General features: G+C 36.5%; 1 protein-coding gene across 1 annotated transcript in view; it reads right to left on the minus strand.

The window, feature by feature from the left end:
- SEMA3D (semaphorin 3D) overlaps window positions 1-18,378 on the minus strand; it is a 198,248-nt gene that overhangs the window by 65,863 nt on the left and 114,007 nt on the right. Inside the window, exons 6-7 of the mRNA XM_019753571.2 lie at window positions 15,046-15,139; window positions 12,229-12,357 (exon numbers count right to left, since the gene is read on the minus strand). Of these exons, the coding sequence (XP_019609130.1) occupies window positions 12,229-12,357; window positions 15,046-15,139 (223 nt within the window). The remainder of the gene's footprint in view (window positions 1-12,228; window positions 12,358-15,045; window positions 15,140-18,378) is intronic.

The following is an 18,378-nucleotide window of genomic DNA, read 5'->3' on the forward strand; positions in this document are numbered from 1 at the left end:
CTTGTTATTACTTGGTTTCTTGATGATAGCCATTTGTTGTGGGGGGCGTCCAGCGGGGTCTCTGTTCCTGCTCCCCACAAGAGAACACAGGATATGGTGAGGACAAAAAGGAACACCCACGGAGCCATAAGTAGGGGAGTCATATCACTATATCCTCTCTGGCGTCATCCGCCTCTCTGCAACCCGCTCTTGTTAGCTCAGCCACCATCTTCTTGCTAGCCCCCATTTTTCTGCTAGCGTAGCCACAGTAGTTATATTAGTGGCCAATGGCTCACTGGTTACAGCTGACGGCCAAGGAGCCACAGCTGATGGCCATCCAATCACAGTTGATGGCCATTTACTACCTGAGCCAGCACCTTTCTACGTGAGGCCGAGAGCCTGGAAACCGCACTCCTGGCTCTGTCCCCACACCATTCTAATAGGTGTGAACTGGTATCTCATTGTGGTCATGATCTGCATTTCTCTAACAGTTAGTGAAGTTGAGCATCTTTTCACATATCTGTTTGCCGTTTGTATGTCTTCTTGGGAGAAGTGTCTGTTCAGGTCCTCTGCTCACGTTTTAACTGGATTGTTTGTTTTTTTGCTGTTAAGTTCTATGAGTTCCTTATATATTTTGGATATTAGCTCCTTATCAGAGGTGTCGTTTGAAAATACCTTCCACATTCAGTTGTTTGCCACTTTGTTTTGTTTCTTTTGCTGTGCAGAAGCTTTTTAGTTTGATATAGTCCCATTCATTTATTTTTGCTTTTACTTCCCTTGCCTCCGAGGTCAAATTCATAAAATCCTCTCTGAACCCAAGTTCCATAAGTTTACTATCTAGGCATTCTTCTATGCAATTTCTTGCTTTAGATCTTATGCTTAGGTCTTTGATCTATTTTGAATTAATTTTGGTACATGGTGACAGATAGCAGTCCAGTTTCATTCTTTTGCACGTGGCTTTCCAATTTTCCCAGCACCATTTATGAAGAGGCTTTCTTTTTTCCAGTGTATGTTTTTGGCCCCTTTGTCAAAAATTATCTGCCCATATACATGTGGGTTTATTTCTGGGTTTTCAATTCTGTTCCATTGGTCTGTGTTTTTCTGCCAAGACCATGCTGTTTTGATTATTGTTACCTTGTAGTAGAGATTGAAGTCAGGGAGTGTGATACCTCCAGCAGCCTTGTTCTTTTCTCTTAGGATTGCTTTGGCTATTAGGGGTCTTTTGTAATTCCATACAAATCTGATGATTTTTTTTTGTTGTTGTTCTATTTCTTGAAAAAATGCCATTGGGATTTTGATGGAGATAGCATTAAATCTGTATATTGCTTTGGATAATATGGTCATTTTAACTACGTTGATTCTTCCAATCCATGAACACAGAATATCTTTGAATTTCTTTGTGTCTTCTTCAATTTTTTTTCTTTTTCAATGTCTTACAGTTTTCAGGGTATAGGTCCTTCACATCCTTAGTTAAGTTTATTCATAGGTATTTTATTCTTTACATTGCAATTGCAAAAGGAATGGTTTCTTTCATTTCTTTTCCTGAAATTTCATTGTTGGTATATAGGAATACAATGGATTTTGTATCCTGCAACTTTACTGTATTTGTTTATTGTTTCTAATAGTTCTTTTGGTAGAGTCTTTGGGGTGCTCTATATAAAGAATCATGTCATCTGCAAAAAGAGACAATTTAACTTCTTTAGCCCCAATTTGTGTGCCTTTTACTTCTTTCTCTTTCCTGCTTGTTCTGGCTAGGATTTCCAATACTATGTTAAGTAACAATGATGAGAGGGGGCATCCCTGTCTTGTTCCTGATTTTAGAGGAAACCTTTCTGGTTTTCACCATTAAGTATGATATTAGTTGAGGGTATGTTGTATATGGCCTTTGTTATGTTGAGGTACTTTCCTTTTATACCTATTTATTACGTGTTTTAATCATAAATTGATGCTGCATCTTTGTCAAATGCTTTTTCTGCATCAATTGATATAATCATATGATTTTTCTCCTTTATTTTGTTTATGTGATGTATCACATTGATGGATCTGCATATGTTGAAACATCCTTGTGTCCCTGGGATGAACCCCACTTGGTCATGATGAATAATCTTTTTAATGCATTGTTGTATTCGATTTGCTAGTATTTTATTTAGGATTTCTGTGTCTGTATTCATTAGAGACACTCATCTGTACTTTTCTTTTTTTGTGTTATTCTTACCAGGTTTTGATATCAGGGTAACGTTAGCCTCATAAAATGAGTTAGGAAGTATTGCCTCTTCTTCAATTTTTGGAAGAGTTTGAGGACAGGTATTAAAATATCTTTGAATGTTTGTTAGAATTCACTACTCAAGTCATCTGGTTCTTGACATTTGCTTTTGGGGAGCTTTAGGATGACCGTTTCAATTTTCTTACTGTTGATAGGTCAATTTAGATTTTCTAGTTCTTCACGATTCAGTCCAGGAGAAGGAATCATCTATTTCTACTAGGTTATTGAATTTTGTGGCATACAGTCTTTCTTTTCCCTTAGTATGTCAGTTATTTCCTTGTCATAAAAATCTCATATAGTTTCTATAATTTCTCCCTTGCTCTGCCCTAGAGTCCATGGATCCAGAAGCTCCTAACTAACTGGGTCTTTTGAAGCATTGTGCTCATCTAATTCTGGCCTGCCTGTCCTTCAGCAGACATCTGTCCTGATGTTCGCACTCACACTGACTCCAGCTAGACCACCTATGTCTTCCACGTAACTTTCCTAACCACACTTTCTCTATCTTCCCTGGTCTCTGCAACCAAACCCACATCCTCAGTTCGCTGTTGCCCAGCATGACATGGAGATGTGGACCCTGTTTGTAGTGAGACTGTAAGAGCAAGAGATGTGTAGTCAAAAGAGCAGAATTAGGCTGATGGACTGTATCACACAAGGGAAAGAATAAAGGGTCTAAAACTAGATATACATACCCAAATTTCAATTTGACTTTTAATAGCTATCTAACTATGTACTATTTATCTGACTTCTATTCTATCCCAAACTGTAAAGTGGAAATAGTAATTTCTCAAGATAATACCAGTAAATAAGACAATACTTTAAAAGTACTTAATACAGTCACCAGGATGGCTGCTATGTAAAATAAATTTGAAGCAGAAGAGACCAGAGATAGGGAAATGATTTAACAAACAATAAAATTGCAGCGACAAACCAGAGAGAAGGTAATGGAGACCTACAGGAAGATGGTGGTCATGGAAATAACAAGGTCAATAGATATTCTAGAGGATGTAAAGACCCTTAAAGATAGATTAGATAAAAGGGGTGAAGGAGAGGAAGAAATCAAAGATAACTAACTTCAAGGTAACTGGGTCGATGAGTTAAGAAGGTTAAAATAGATAAAAATCAGGAAGCTGGTACTGAAGGACAGGTTAGAAAGAGAAAATAAGATAAGTTAGACCCATTGGATTTTTAGATACAATTAGTCTTTTATATATCTCAATATTTATTTAAGTCTGCATATATTTGAAGAAACTCAATCAAAGGATCACTAAATAACTTGTAAAAATCTCAAAGCACTTTAATGGTACAATCAAGGCAAAGGCTTAGATATCTTTATTCCCATATTAAACAACCACTTTCTTTCTTCTAATCTAAGAGGAAAATGTAAGACATCCAAAATAAATACTTTTTAAGAGCACTTAGTTACAGGAAAAGGCTGGAAATATAGTTTTAGGAAGTGCCAGAACACAAGAAACAGTTGAAACTTGTAGAATGGATGAACTGACAGAATTATGAACTGCAGAGAGAGAAAAGGAAAGATGGTCAACAGTTAAAAATGATAAATGTATGTCAGAGAATCAGAGCATTCAAGGCTTTCGTCGCATCCCCTACCACTCTCACCTTCAAGAATAATGACAATGGTGGTGATAATATTAACGCTTAATTGCTCTTAAAATGGTTTCCATCAGACCTCCCTACATGATCTAATTTAATACTGACAACACCCTGTGAATATTACTATTATGCCAAATTTTTAGACAAAGAATTTGGATGAACAGAAAGTTTTGACCAAGGCCACAAATAAGTGAAAGTCAATATTTCAACTTGGGCAATTAAGTTCCACGGAAACAGAGCTATAATGTTTGTTTAAACTGGGACACTTTTGAGAGTTAAAGAAGAACAGAGGTAAACTAGAAATCTCCAAGATAAACCAGGTTATATGGTTCCCCTGTCATTAACCACTAAACAATCTGCCATGAATATCCTAGAACCAAAAATGTTCTCCTAATTCTCAATTATTTGCCTGCATTCAATAAATTGAGACTTCTTCTGCTGTGTATACTTTCTCCTACATTCAATTTCTTTCTACTGACTTCTTTACTTGCAAATTTTTCCCAGTATCTAAAATCTTCCCTTGAATTCTTCCTCAAATTCTTCTATTCCCCAAAAAATATCTTTCATTTCAAATAAGCATTCCTGTATATATTTATGTCCACCTCCACTGACACTACCTTTGTTCCTGTTCTATCCTAAATTTCCTGTTTTTGTGCAATGGCCTCTTCTCTCTGTCCTCATTCTCCTTTAGTCTTCCATTCATGCTACTGTCAGTTATGTTTATTAAAAAAAATCTGATTTTCTAATTATGATTAGGGAATGGGTGAAGGGGATCAAAAAGTACAACCTTTCAGTTATAAAATAATTACATCTTGGTACAGCATGGTGACTATAGTTAATAATACAGTATTGCATATATAAATGTTGCTAAGAGAGTAAATCTTAAAAGTTCTCAACGTAAGAAAAAAATGTGTAGTTATGTATGGTGATGGATGTTAACTACACTTATTGTGGTGACATTTTGTAATATATACAAATATAGAATCATCATGTTGTATATCTGTAACTAATATGCTATGTGTCAATTATACCTGAAAAAAAAAAAAAAAAAGAGTTAAACCACACATAATTCCTATTGGTTTCAGGATAGTATTTGTAGCTTTCCAGCCTCATCTCCCACTCTCTTCTTATACTCCAGAAATTTGTCATCCATGAAGTCAGCAGCCCTCCTGTACAATCTTTACAAGCCTAGTGTATAGAGTAGCATTCAGTATTCCATAAGACCTAAAAAGTTGTTTATCAAGAGAATGTTAAACCAACTCAAAGTTTTCCTACTTTGTAATTCTTTTCATGTGGCCCAAACAACAGCATACTAGGCAAATAATAGTTTCATAAATATTTCCTACATTTATTGTTTTAACGATGCTTCAGACCTTTTTATTGACATGTGACAGTTAAGAAAAAAATAGAATAATCTTTTAAATGGCAAGATGACTATATCTTCAATCCTAAGACTGGGAAATACAATCTGCACTTCATTTTAAAACCATAAGTATGGAATCACAAAAGATACCGAACAGCCAAATATTTTTTTCTAAGAGAAAAAGAACAAGAAGGTATCACACTCCCTGACTTCAGTCTATACTACATGGTGACAATAATCAAAACAGCAGGGTATTGGCAGAAAAACAGACACAGACCAACAGAATAGAATTGAAAACCCAGAAATAAACCCACATACATATGGGCAGATCATTTTCAACAAAGGAGCCAAAAACATACATTAGAGAAAAGAAAGCCTTTTTAATAAATGGTGCTGGGAGAATTAGAAAGCCATGTGCAAAAGATTGAAAATAGAGTGCTGTCACCATATACCAAAATTAACTCAAAATGGATCAAAGACCTAACAAGATCTGAAGTGATAAACTGTACAGAAGAAAGCATAGATAGTAAACTTATGGATCTTGGGTTCAGAGAGGATTTTATGAATTTGACCTCAGAGACAAGGGAAGTAAAAGCGAAAATAAATGAATGGGACTATATCAAACTAAAAAGCTTCTGGACAGCAAACGAAACCAGCAACAAAACAATGAGGCAACTAACCAAATGAGAGAAAATATTTGCAAACAATGCCTCCAATAAGTGGTTAATATCCAAAATATATAAGGAACTCATATAACTCAACAATAATAAAACAATCCAATTAAAAATTGGGCAGAGGATCTGAACAGACACATCTCCGAAGAAGACATACAAATGGCCAACAAATGTATGAAAAGATGCTCAACCTAACAAGCTAGTAGGGAAATGCAAATGAAAACCACACTGAGATATCACCTCACACTTGTCAGAGTGGCTATTATCAACAAGATAAGTCATAACATTTGTCGGAGAGACTATGGAGAAAAAGCAACCCTCATACACTGCTGGTGGGAATGTAAAATGGTACAGCCATTATGGAAAACAGCACAAAAGTTCCTCAAAAAAAAAGAATAGAATTACCATATAACCCAGTAATCCCTCTTCTGGGTATCTACCCCCAAAATCTGAAAACATCTGTAAAAATATGTAAGGAGTGGGATCCAAGATGACAGAGTAGATAAATACTGAATACATCAAAATTAAAACTAAATTATAGAACAATCAACATGGAGAACCATCTGAAGTCTAGCTGAACAGAAGTTTTATAACTAAGGGTATAGAAAAGAAGCCACTTTGAGACTGGTAGGAGGGGCTGAGATGCGAAACAGGTAGGTCTCAAACCGTCTGGCAGATGACAATTGGGAGGAATATCTTGGCCACAGAGTTTCCCCACGAAAGAACAAGGGACCCCAGCCTCACAGGAGGCTCACCAGCCAGTAGTACTGGTATTAGGAAGAGGAGCCTCCACAACATCTGGTTGTGAAAAAAAGTGGGGATTCCAACCCTACAGGTGGGATGGAAGGCTGCGGGAAACCCACACAACCTCTTAAAGAGCTTGCATCGACTCATTTGCAGACACTCACACTGAGCTCCAGTGGAAGGACAGTGACTCGGGGGCATCAGAGACATACAGGGAAAGACTGAGTTGCATGGCTGCAGGATAAAGATTGGAAGGACAGGTGCCATTTTCCCTGTGTGGGGTCCTTCTCCCATGCAGCCAGTGGGCATGCACCATCTTTCCTGTATTGAGCCCGGTCCCACAGGCCAAATCTGAATCTGAATTGGTCTGGTGAGCTCTGCTTACTCCACCCTTGTGACTCACTCAGATTCCACCACACCCAACTCCATAATGCATAAGGTTTTATCAGCGGCTGAACCTTAAGGAAATTTGCAGCTGGGAGCAGGCCTCAAAGTGTACAAGTAATGGCTCTTTGTGGAGCTACCCAGACCCAGTACAGGTGGCAGCTGTCATCCATTCAAACTATGTCCTCTCTGATGAGACTCCAAGTCCAGCACAGGCAGTGACCAACCGCAGATCGCTGTGTTGTTCCTAGCAGGTCGTACCCAGCTGGTTACACAGTGGCCTGCACCAGAGCCCCTCCCAAAAGGTGCCAGAACCAACATACTTGGAGATTGGCTTCAGACCACAGGACAGTACCACCCAACTAGCCCTACAAGTGGCACACCCAAAGAGCAGTCTCAACAGGCCCCAGAGCTCAGTGGGGCGAATCTCCCTCCTTATGTTAAACCCCATGTACAGCAACCCATAAGCAGTGGACGTGGTCAACCCCCACAGTCATGCAGCCTTAGGGACAATCCTACCCATTGATGTACTAATACTAACCAAGGCTCAAATATAATTGCAGGGCACACACAACCCACACAAGGGACACTTATGGAGCACCCAGCACACATGACCAGGGAGACTGTGCCATGGGGCCCCACAAGGCACCTACTACATAAGGCCGCCCAGCAAGAATGGGAGATGTGGCAGATCTACATAATACATACTGTGTTTTATGTGACAATCAGTTTTAATGCACCTTTTGGAGCAAAAATTAATATAAGATCGGGTATAATATAATATATATTTTTTGTTCCAAGAGACACATTAGAGCTGATTGTCTGGCTAGGTCTAAGTTTTGGGGAAACATGGTAAAAACAAACACAGACAGACAACCAAGAAATACATCCCAAATGAAGGGCAGGAGAAAACTCCAGATAAAGAACTAAACAAAATGGAGGTAAACAACCTACCAGAGACAGAATTCAAAACACTGATTATAAGGATGCTCAAGGAACTTAGTGAGAACTTCAACAAAGAGATAGCAAGCAAGCAAAAAACAAACAAACAAACAAACAAACAAACAAAACAAAACATAGAAACCATGAAAAAGAACCACTCAGAAGTGAAGAATACAATAACTGAAATGAAGAATGCCCTAGAAGGAATCACCAACACACTAGATGAAGCAGAGGGTTGAATCAGCAATTTGAAAGACAAGGTTGTAGAAAACACCCAATCAAGACAGTAAAAAGAAAAAAGAATCCAAGAAAATGAGAATAGTTTAAGAGACCTCTGGGACAACATCAAGCATTAACAATAATCGCATCATAAGGGTACTAGAAGGAGAAGAGGGAAAGCAAAGTATTGTGAACCTATTTGAAGAAATAATTACTGAAAATTTTCCTAATCTGGTGAAGAAAATAGACATATAAGCACAGGAAGTGCAGAGCGTCCCAAACAAGATGAACCCAAACAGACCCACACCAAGACACATTATAATTAAAATGCAAAGGTTAAATACAAAGAGAGAATGATAAAAGCAGCAAGACAAAGGCGAGTAGTAACTTATAAGGAAGTCCCCATAAAATTGTCCACTGATTTCTCAACAGAAATTTTGCAGTCCAGAAGAGATTGGCAGGAAATATTCAAAGGGATAAAAAAGCAAGGATTTACAACCAAGACTACTCTACCCAGCAAAGACATCATTTAAAATCAAAGAACAGATAAAGAGCTTCCCAGACAAGAAAAAGCTAATAGTTCATCTCTACCAAACCAGTATTACAAGAAATGTTAGAGGGACTTCTTTAAGACAAAAAAAAAAAAAAAAAAGATTAAAAATATGAATAATAAAATGGCAATTAACTAAATATCTATCAACAATTACTTTAAATGTAAATGGATAAAATGGTCCAATCAAAAACACAGGGTGGCTGAATCGATAAGAAAACAAGACCCTTACATATGCTGCCTATAAGAGACTCACTTCAGATTGAAAGGCACACACAAACTGAAAGTAAAGGGATAGAAACATTTATTTCATGAAAATGAAAACAGGAAAAGAAAAAAAAAAGCTGGGTAGCAACTCTTATAACAGGCAAAATAGACTTTCAAACAAAGGCTATAAGAAGAGACAAAGAAGGACACAGTAATCCCACTCTGGGTACTTATCCAAAGAAACCCAAAATGCTATTTCGGGAAGATGCATGCATCCATATGTTCATTGTAGCATTGTTTACAATGACCAAGATGTGGAGGCAGCCTGGGTGTCGGTTGATGGAAGAATGGATAAAGAGGAAGGAGGTGGTACATATATAAGGAAATATTGCTCAGCCAGGGATGGGACTGGCATCTTGCCATCTGCTGCAGCATGGATGGACCTGGGGAGTACTGTGCTGAGTGGAGTGTCAGACAGAAAAATACAGATGCAATGTGATTTTGCTTATATGTGGAATCTAAAGAATAAAATAAAAACAGAAACACACTCATAGATAAAGAGAACATTTTAATGGTTGCCAATGGGAGGGGTGTTGGGGGCATGGGTGAAAAATGGGAAAGGATTAAGTAGTACAAATTGGTTGTTACAAAGTAGGTAAGGGGATGTAGGTGATAGCGTAGGGAATATAGGCAATAATATTGCAATAAGTATATATAGTTTCAGATGGGTACTAGATTTATCGGGGTGATAAATGGGAGGGGCATGGGGGGAAAGGGTGAAAAAGGTGAAGGGATGAAGAAGTACAAATTGGTAGTTACAAAAATGTCATGGGGATGTAAACTAAAGCATTGGGAACATAGTCAATGATATGGTAATAGCTGTATAGTGCCAGGTGGGTACTAGAATAATCAGGGGCATCGTTACTTAAATTATCTAAATGTCTCACCACTGTGCTGTATACCTGAAATTACTATAAAATAATATTGAATGTTAACTGCAATTAAAAATTTTTAAAGGGAGGAAGGTGAGGAAAAATAAGTGGTTCGAATTTCTAGATATAAAACAAATAAGTCATGGCAATTTAATATACAGCATAGGGAATATAGTCAATAACAATGTGATAGAATGGTACATTGTCAGATGGTTGCTGGACTTATCATGGTGATCATCTCTTTGTGTATATAAATGTTGAATAACTATGGTGTACACCTGAAATTGATATAATGCTGTATGTAGCCATATTTTTAAATAAAAATCTTAAAAAAAAAAAAAAAAATCTGTGTTTCCCCGAAAATAAGACCTAGCCAGTCCATCAGCTCTAATGAGTCTTTTGGAGCAAAAATTGACATAAGAGAAGGTCTTATTATCTATAAGACCCGGTATTCTATTCTATTCTATTCTATTCTATTCTATTCTATTCTATTCTATTCTATTCTATTCTATTCTAAAGACCTGGTCTTATATTGAAATAAGACTGGGTCTTACATTAATTTTTGCTCCAAAAGATGCATTAGAGCTGATGGTCCGGCTAGGTCTTATTTTTGGGGAAACACAGTATGTACCTTTATGTTCACTGTAGCATTATTTATGGTGGCCAAGTCATGGCAAACAACCAAATTGTCCTTTTATAGATAATTGGATAAAAAAGATGTGGAATATATATACAATGGAATACTACTCAGCCATAGAAAAGATGAACTGCTATTTGCAACAACATGGATGGATCTTGATATTATCATGCTAAATTAAATAATTCAGACATAAAAGGTGGCAAATCATATGACTTCATTCCTGTGTGGGATATAAAACTGAAAGCAACATATGAACAAGACAAAAAACACAAACTCATAGACACAGACAATAGTTTAGTGGCTACCAGAGGGTAAGGGGGAAAGGGAGTGGCAGAAAAAGGTAAATGGCGTCAAATATATGGTGATGGAAGGAGAACAGACTGGGTGGTGAACACAATGCAATATATAGATGATATATTATAGAATTGTACATTTGAAATCTATGCAATTTTACTAACCAATGTCACCTCAATAAATTTAATTTGAAAAGTATATCTTATTACCTAAGCAGATAATGGTTTTCCAACATTACAATGTCTGGAGTCCTTCTCAGATCAATTATTTCCATAAAACCGCACAAAGCTCAAGAAGATAGTCCTATCTTGCATTAGTGTAAGAAATAACAAATAATCACTTATTTGGAGATATTCTAAATTTGTTCTCTCTATTAGGGTTCTCTTTTGGTCAATGAAGATCACATTGTTGTGTAAACAAATGTATCTGGATATTTTGACTAAAGAAATGTTTTTCAAGTGTTTCCCCCTTTTGTTTATGTTGTCATTTACGGAGAGATAGAAAGATAGCCTGTAGGATATCTCTGCCCTGCCTTCTCCTCTAAAACCCAATATTTACAGTGGGAATGAGAAATGCTGTCTGTCTGTTTAAACAGCAGTGTTATGTTACTCTGTCAGGCAGTAGAATAAAGTCCTGTTAATTAGAAAACTTTAGAAAATCATGATAAAACCTTAACTGTTGTACGCAGTAGGGAAAATGAAAAGCGTTGCATTGTTCTTTGAATTAAATAAACCTGAAACTCATGTAACTTTACTAACAATGATCACCCCAATAAACTTGAATTAAAATACATACATACATACATACATACATAAATTTAGGTTTCGTTTTTGTTTTGTTTTGATTTTAAAACTCGGAATACTGTATGACCCCTAAACAAAAATGTAATTAGACAAACTAATTTCAATATCAATATGCTTAAAATTATTAATCCACACATAAATTATCTGTAAACAAAGGAAGTTAGCATTATAGTCTAACCCCTTTCCCTTCGCTCCTAGAGAATATTTGGCTTAGTCATCAAAAAGCAGACTGAAGGAAACAATTGCTGACTTGAACACCAGCTCTGCAAGAGACAAGTTGTAAGACCTTGACCAAATTACTCAACTTCTCTCTACCTCAGTTTACTTCTCTTTAAAAAGTTCATAAGAAAAATATGTACCTCATATGTCATTGTGAATATTTTTAAAATAATCAATTAGAGCATAGACTTGTCAAGGACAACAGCGCACACTCAATATATGTCAGCTATTATTATATACACAACAGGCGCTGGAGGTACGTCTAACTTGGTGAGCATTTTCAAATCTACTTTATAATGTTGAGCTAAATCACTTCTCTCATAACACATCCAAATAAATAATAATGAGTTTCTTATCTTCCCAAAAGCAAAAGCAAAACAATGAAAAGTGAGAAAGTCACTCACCATTGAGCCAGTAGTGCTCTGAAATGTCAGTTCTGATGTAATGATGGTCTTGAGTAGACCCAAGAGACCGCGTGAATGCAGTATCTTTGCCAAGGAAATCAGAAGCTGTTCCAGCATAGAGGTACTCATCTGGGTGGGAGAAAAGAATACACAGGACTTCTAAGAGTTTACCAGCAGAAACTATTTACAATATACTAATTTCACAGCATGAAACCAAAGATGTTTATTGCTTAACACCAGAGTGTACTGATGTTATAATTCATAAATTTCACCTTCAGATATTGAAAAATTTGCTTAGTTGAAGAAAAGATAATGCAATGAACTTTGGTAAGCTGATTCTAGATACTTGAATATGAAAGGGGCCAAAGGCTTCTGAATTAATAACTACACATGCATTGGCTTCTCTTACGAACGAATTCTTCTTCTTTTCCTTCTCCTCACTAACAATTCAAGGATATATCATAATTAGGAGTTCCTCTTTGTAGTAACACACACACACACACACACAAATATTAAAAAGCAAATGCCATAATGAGGAATGGATTGTATAATTAGTATTTACTTAACCAGCACAGCCTCAATGGCCACAACTTTTCTTTACCTAATCTCTGCTGAAAGGGAGCTTTCAGCACTGAAGTCATTCTTTGTAATTATAACATGTTGCATTCCTTGTAGCTAGTCATGTTCTCTAATAGTTCTGATAAACAGGAATTCCTGAAAAAGGGAAGATGTTGCCATTACAGCATACCAAAATTCTTTGTCCTGTTATTTATGTAAAGTGCCTAGCCATGTTTTACCGGGGTGGGGGGCAGGGAGGAAGAGGAAGAGGAAGAGAAAGAGGAGGAAGAGGAAGGTGCAAGAAAGAGAGAAAGAGGCTGCGAAGGGACAGGTGGGTGGGAAGACAGATAGAGGAAGGAGGAAAAGAAGATGAAGGAGAGGAGAGGAGGAAAGGACAGAAGGGAGAAGGGAAGATGGGGAGGAGAGGTAGAGAAAAGGATTGAGGGTAAAAAAGAGGGGATGGGGGTCAATATTCCCTAATGCTTATTAATGCATTATTGGGGTGGAGGGCGGTGGCAGAAAAAAATGCTGTTCCTACGGTAGAATGTGTTGCCCTTCAGAGAGCTAAGCGTCTATTTCAAGAAATCTTCATAGTCAACTATTATGGGCTACACTTAATGGACAAAAATTAAAACAAACAAATAAACAAAAATGGCTATTCTCTACAGAGCATTTATTTTAGTTTAGGTTTTTGTTTGTTTGTTTGTTTTATGCCTAAATAGAAGAACAACCTAAAGACATTGCTTTATCACTGAAATCCAGTTTTCCAGTTTTCCTCAGAAACATCTTTCAAATTCTGCCTTTGTATACATGATTCAGATACTTTCTTAACCCTCTGATTATATCCATCTCAATAAAATCCATCTCAATAAACCTCTTACTGAACGACCTGAGACAAGCAACCTAAATAATGACAATAGTGAACATTCAAAGGAGAAAAAACTGAAACACAAAAGAGAGAAATCCAGTTATGTGAAGTAAATGTGGATATGGCACTGGTGCCATCTCTTAAAGCATTCGCCTAAAGTATATGGTAAATGGCAAAATTTAATTTTAGGGAAAATTTTAAAACATAGAAGTGCAAAAGTAACAACATCAACAAAGACATTATGAAAAAAGGTTTGGCAGGAGTAAAGGAAACACATGACTAATTTGAAACATAAATTTGTAGACCTTTTGAACACTTTGTCAGGAAAAAAATTGTATGTTTCAACTCCAAAATGGGTTCTGTATATCCAGGCTTTAAAGCTGACTCCGTCGTATTTAAACTACTTAGACTTAGGGATTCCAAAGAGGGGTTACCAGTGCCTACAATCTATTGTTTTTTATCAAAGGTGTGTCCACCCTACTTGGCAGATCAGAATCACAAATCATCTATCTCATTTTATTGAGAATAATGACTGTACATTAGTCACGATTTTCAAAACACAAAAGCACACGCTTTCACTTCAAAGGAAGATCAGTGGGTCTCACTAAGTGAAAATTAAAACGTCATGGTGCTTCATTCTTATAGTCTATTCAAACGTTTGATAGACAAGTTAAATAAAAAAAGACTAAAGTCATGAACCAAACCAAGACAAAAGGAGTCCTTATGGTTGTGCAGACATTCCTCAGAACAGACTTCAAACCACACAGAACTGCCTTCTTTAAACAGGAGCCTCATTTTATAAGAGAATTTAAGATATATAAAGAACAAGAGAAGCCTGAATGTGCTAGAAAAAAATTTCTCATTTCCACTAAAATAATCAGGTTATGGTGAAATTGGGGGAAAAGGTTTATAACATTCTATTACTTGTACTTTATAGTTTGATTCATTTGTTTTATCAATCTATCCACTTATGTCTTGTTAATACTTCCACTTAAATCTTCAACATATTAATGTTTAAAGAAAATGCTAAATTTAACTTCCACAGTGAACGAAATAGGGACATATCTTAGTATAAGGAAATCTGAGCCATCTAAATGTAAAATTATAGAACAAGTGAGTGTGTGTCATCTGCATTCAAAAGAATTCAACCAGAAGTTCATTTTAAAAAGTAACTGCAGACATTAAGGTTGGCTGAGGTCTCCCTTTATTGATAAGGATGCTAAGTATAGAAAGATTGGGTACTAAAATACTGTAACCAAACAGCCAGTGGGAGATTCCAAAATAATCTTTCACTCGATTAAAAAAAAAAAAAAAAAAAAAAAAGTAGTTTAATTTACACATACCTTTTTAGAAAAACACCTAAAACAAGAAGTACCCGTCATTGATCTTACCTGTCATTACTGAAGCAAAAGGCTGCTGAGGATCAAAAGGACATTTCAGTCTGCCAGACTCCAAGTTGTTTGTGTCTAGTTTGAATATAACTTCCTGTTATGAGAAATATTAACACAAATGAGATTTCTTAAAATACCAGAGTCAGCAAGAACATACGAGATAAGAACTAAATTCTAATTCACTAATTCCACGCAAATTGATTTTTGAGCATCCAGCATGAGCATCATGCTGTGCCCTTTACCTTTTTCGCAAACACCATTTCCATCAAGACTCAATTCCCATGTTTTGGTTTCCATTTGCCCGAAGTAGTAATGATAATACTGAATTAAATTTTCGATCAGAATTAGGAGTATGTTTGTCATTTAATTTAGTCTGGATCACTATCATTATCAATATCACCATCAAACATATATGTCTTAAGCCTAACTAATTTATTGAGCCTTAATAAGCCAATTTCTTCATCTAAGAAATAAATTTACTACAATAATTACTTTTCATAGCTGTTATGGTCTATTTACCTAAGCATCTGTAACTTTTCCAAGTTACTTAAGCTATGTGATATTTTGTAATTTCAATGACATAAAAGTGTTCTAAGGTAGGCAGTTCATTTTCAGAGGTGTTGATACATGTGGGGAAAAAAAAATCTTGTTGTATTTTCACTTTTATGAAAACACTGTACACATTAAAAACCACATAGTTTTATTGGCTGCAACATCTATTTTTACAATAATGACCACAGACAGAGTGACACTGGCAGGCTTTTAATATTCAGGAAAAAATAACATTTTAAGTTGGACTTTCCAAGAAAAATATGAATGTATAATGAATATGGCCCCATGAGCTTGAGTATTTTATAACATTGACAACACGACCATCCAGCAAAACAGCTGATGACTCACCCTGCCGATGCACTAGTTAGAGAAATTCAGCATTTCAGGCATTTTCTCTAGATGACACATCTACAGAGTTCTATCAGAGCACACATACATATAATAAAAAAGGACCATTCAGTGCTACTTATCTAGAAATCAAGCAATGAAGCAAAAAGGGATAGAGGGAATTGGATCATCTGTTGTATTACATCAGCTCTTTTTCTTATGAACAGAACGGACCGTAACCACTGCTTTAAAAAAAAAAAAAAAAGTAATAGCAATTTAAATAGCATGGTTAACAATTGCTATTTCATAGTTCTCAGTAAATGCACTTTAATACTAATAGTAATGGTACCTAACAGTTAATAGGCACTGACCATAGGCCAGGAACTTCATGAACTCTGAAGGTTCAATCTTCACCATGAACCTAACGATCTAGCTACTTTAAGAACTCCAGCTTTACAAGAGGAATATTGAGGATCGAAGGGGTTTAGTACCTTGTTCATTATTGCATAGTTAGTAAGACGAAAAACAGTAGCTGGAACTCAGGGCTGTCTCCAAATTTTGTGCTTTTAACTAATCTAGTCCCAACATTTCAAACTCGTGAACTTGAAAATTGTGTTGAAATCAACTTATACTAGACTCGCCATGACCATGTAACATGATCATGCTGATGTCTGTTTAATTAGAACAGGTGAGCTAATGACAAGTTATGACAGTGGAGCCCAGGCATGTAAAAAGTCCAGCGAGAACACATTTAGGATATTCTTCCCAACTGTGGATGCGACTAGAGATAAGTCAGGAAAACAAATATCTGTAGACAGTGGCTCTTCAGGATGTTTAAATATCATTAAAGGAACATTATTCTCCACAGATCAAACTGAACTGTTGACTCCAAAGCCTATAATGGAGTTAATGTAAAGGGGAAAAGTAAGCTGAATCATGGTGTGCCAGAAGATCATAGTAAAAAGCTAAAAAACAAAACCAAGAAACTATCTGAGAGAATGTCAGAGTTGATGCAAAGTACTGGATGAACCCCATAACTGTATAGACTTCTGTTCTCAAAGGCAACATTTCATTAAATTCCCAAGATAAGTCCATAAAATTGGTATTTGTGGAGGCTGAGGACAAGGTCTCCCTTCTAATCTCCTGGAGAAAGAAGATAGCAGGAAAGCAAGTTTCCTTGAGCCAGAGTCAAGGACACCAACAGGAAAATGATGTAAAATGTAATAGCTGATTAAGTGGACTGCCTCAGATAAACTGACTGAATTACATGACACTTCAATTTTACAAGGTTTTTCCCATTGCATTCCTTAAGCCTAATTAAATATGCAAAACATATCTATCTAAGCTGCACACAGAGAAATATTGTTGAAATAAAGTGATAAGGAGAGTTGTAGGAGACTTTTACTCATCACAACTAGGCAAAGTTATTATTAATATCATCCCTAGTTAAAGATGTGAGTTTGCAGTAGCACAGGGGAGATTCCAGGGGGAAGAACATAAGAACATATCAATACTTTGAACCTAATTATTTAACAATTATATGTATATATTCATATATATGTATATATACACACATATACATATATGTATATATGTATATATACACACATAGTATATATACATTGCAGACGTTATTTTTATACACAATTTATATGTGTATATACACACACACACACACACACACACACACACACACTTTTGAAATCCTTGCCTCTTTACCTTTATGGGTTCCTGTTGCCTACCATCGCTAAATATTAAGTGACAGGAATGAAGCAAGTGCTATGCCAAAGCCTATACTACCATTTTCTCATTTTAGCCTCAAAATAAGTGTGAGGTAGTTAGTATTATCATCATTGTTTTGCTGAATAAACAGCAGCTTGGAAAGCATATGCCGTGTACAGAAGAGCACGGAGCTGGTAAATGACTGGGGCCGTAATTCTCACTCTGGCTCCTCATGCTCAAATGATTAGTTGTTGACAACAGCCCTGACTTCCGTCCTGAAATCCGGATCCAACTACCCACTTGGCATGACCTCCTGAATATTTCTCAAATGCAAAACATACAAAACTAACTCACCATGCTCCCCACAATGTTACTATTCTCACCTCAATAAATAACATCTCTCTCCAACTCACTGCCAAAGACAGAAATCTGGGATTCATTTTAGCTTTTTTATGCTTCTTCCCATTGCCCCAGCTACACTGAACAGGAGTCCCCAGAAAGGGGACTTCCCATACTTCTCTCCTCCGTCCCTAATATTTATTGCTGTTCCCTCTTCCCTACCACACTACAGCAACATTATCTGTTTGAAAACAAGGGCCTTCTAAACTCCCTCTGGAAGGACAGTAAATTCCTGGGACTAATAATTCATTTAAAACGTTAATAATCTTCAAGCAGGGCTGAATACAATTACCTGTACCCCGGACCAGCAGCAAACTCACAAGGCTCAATACC

Source organism: Rhinolophus sinicus, linkage group LG09, assembly GCF_036562045.2.
Source record: "Rhinolophus sinicus isolate RSC01 linkage group LG09, ASM3656204v1, whole genome shotgun sequence".
NCBI classification, from domain to species: Eukaryota; Metazoa; Chordata; class Mammalia; order Chiroptera; family Rhinolophidae; genus Rhinolophus; species Rhinolophus sinicus.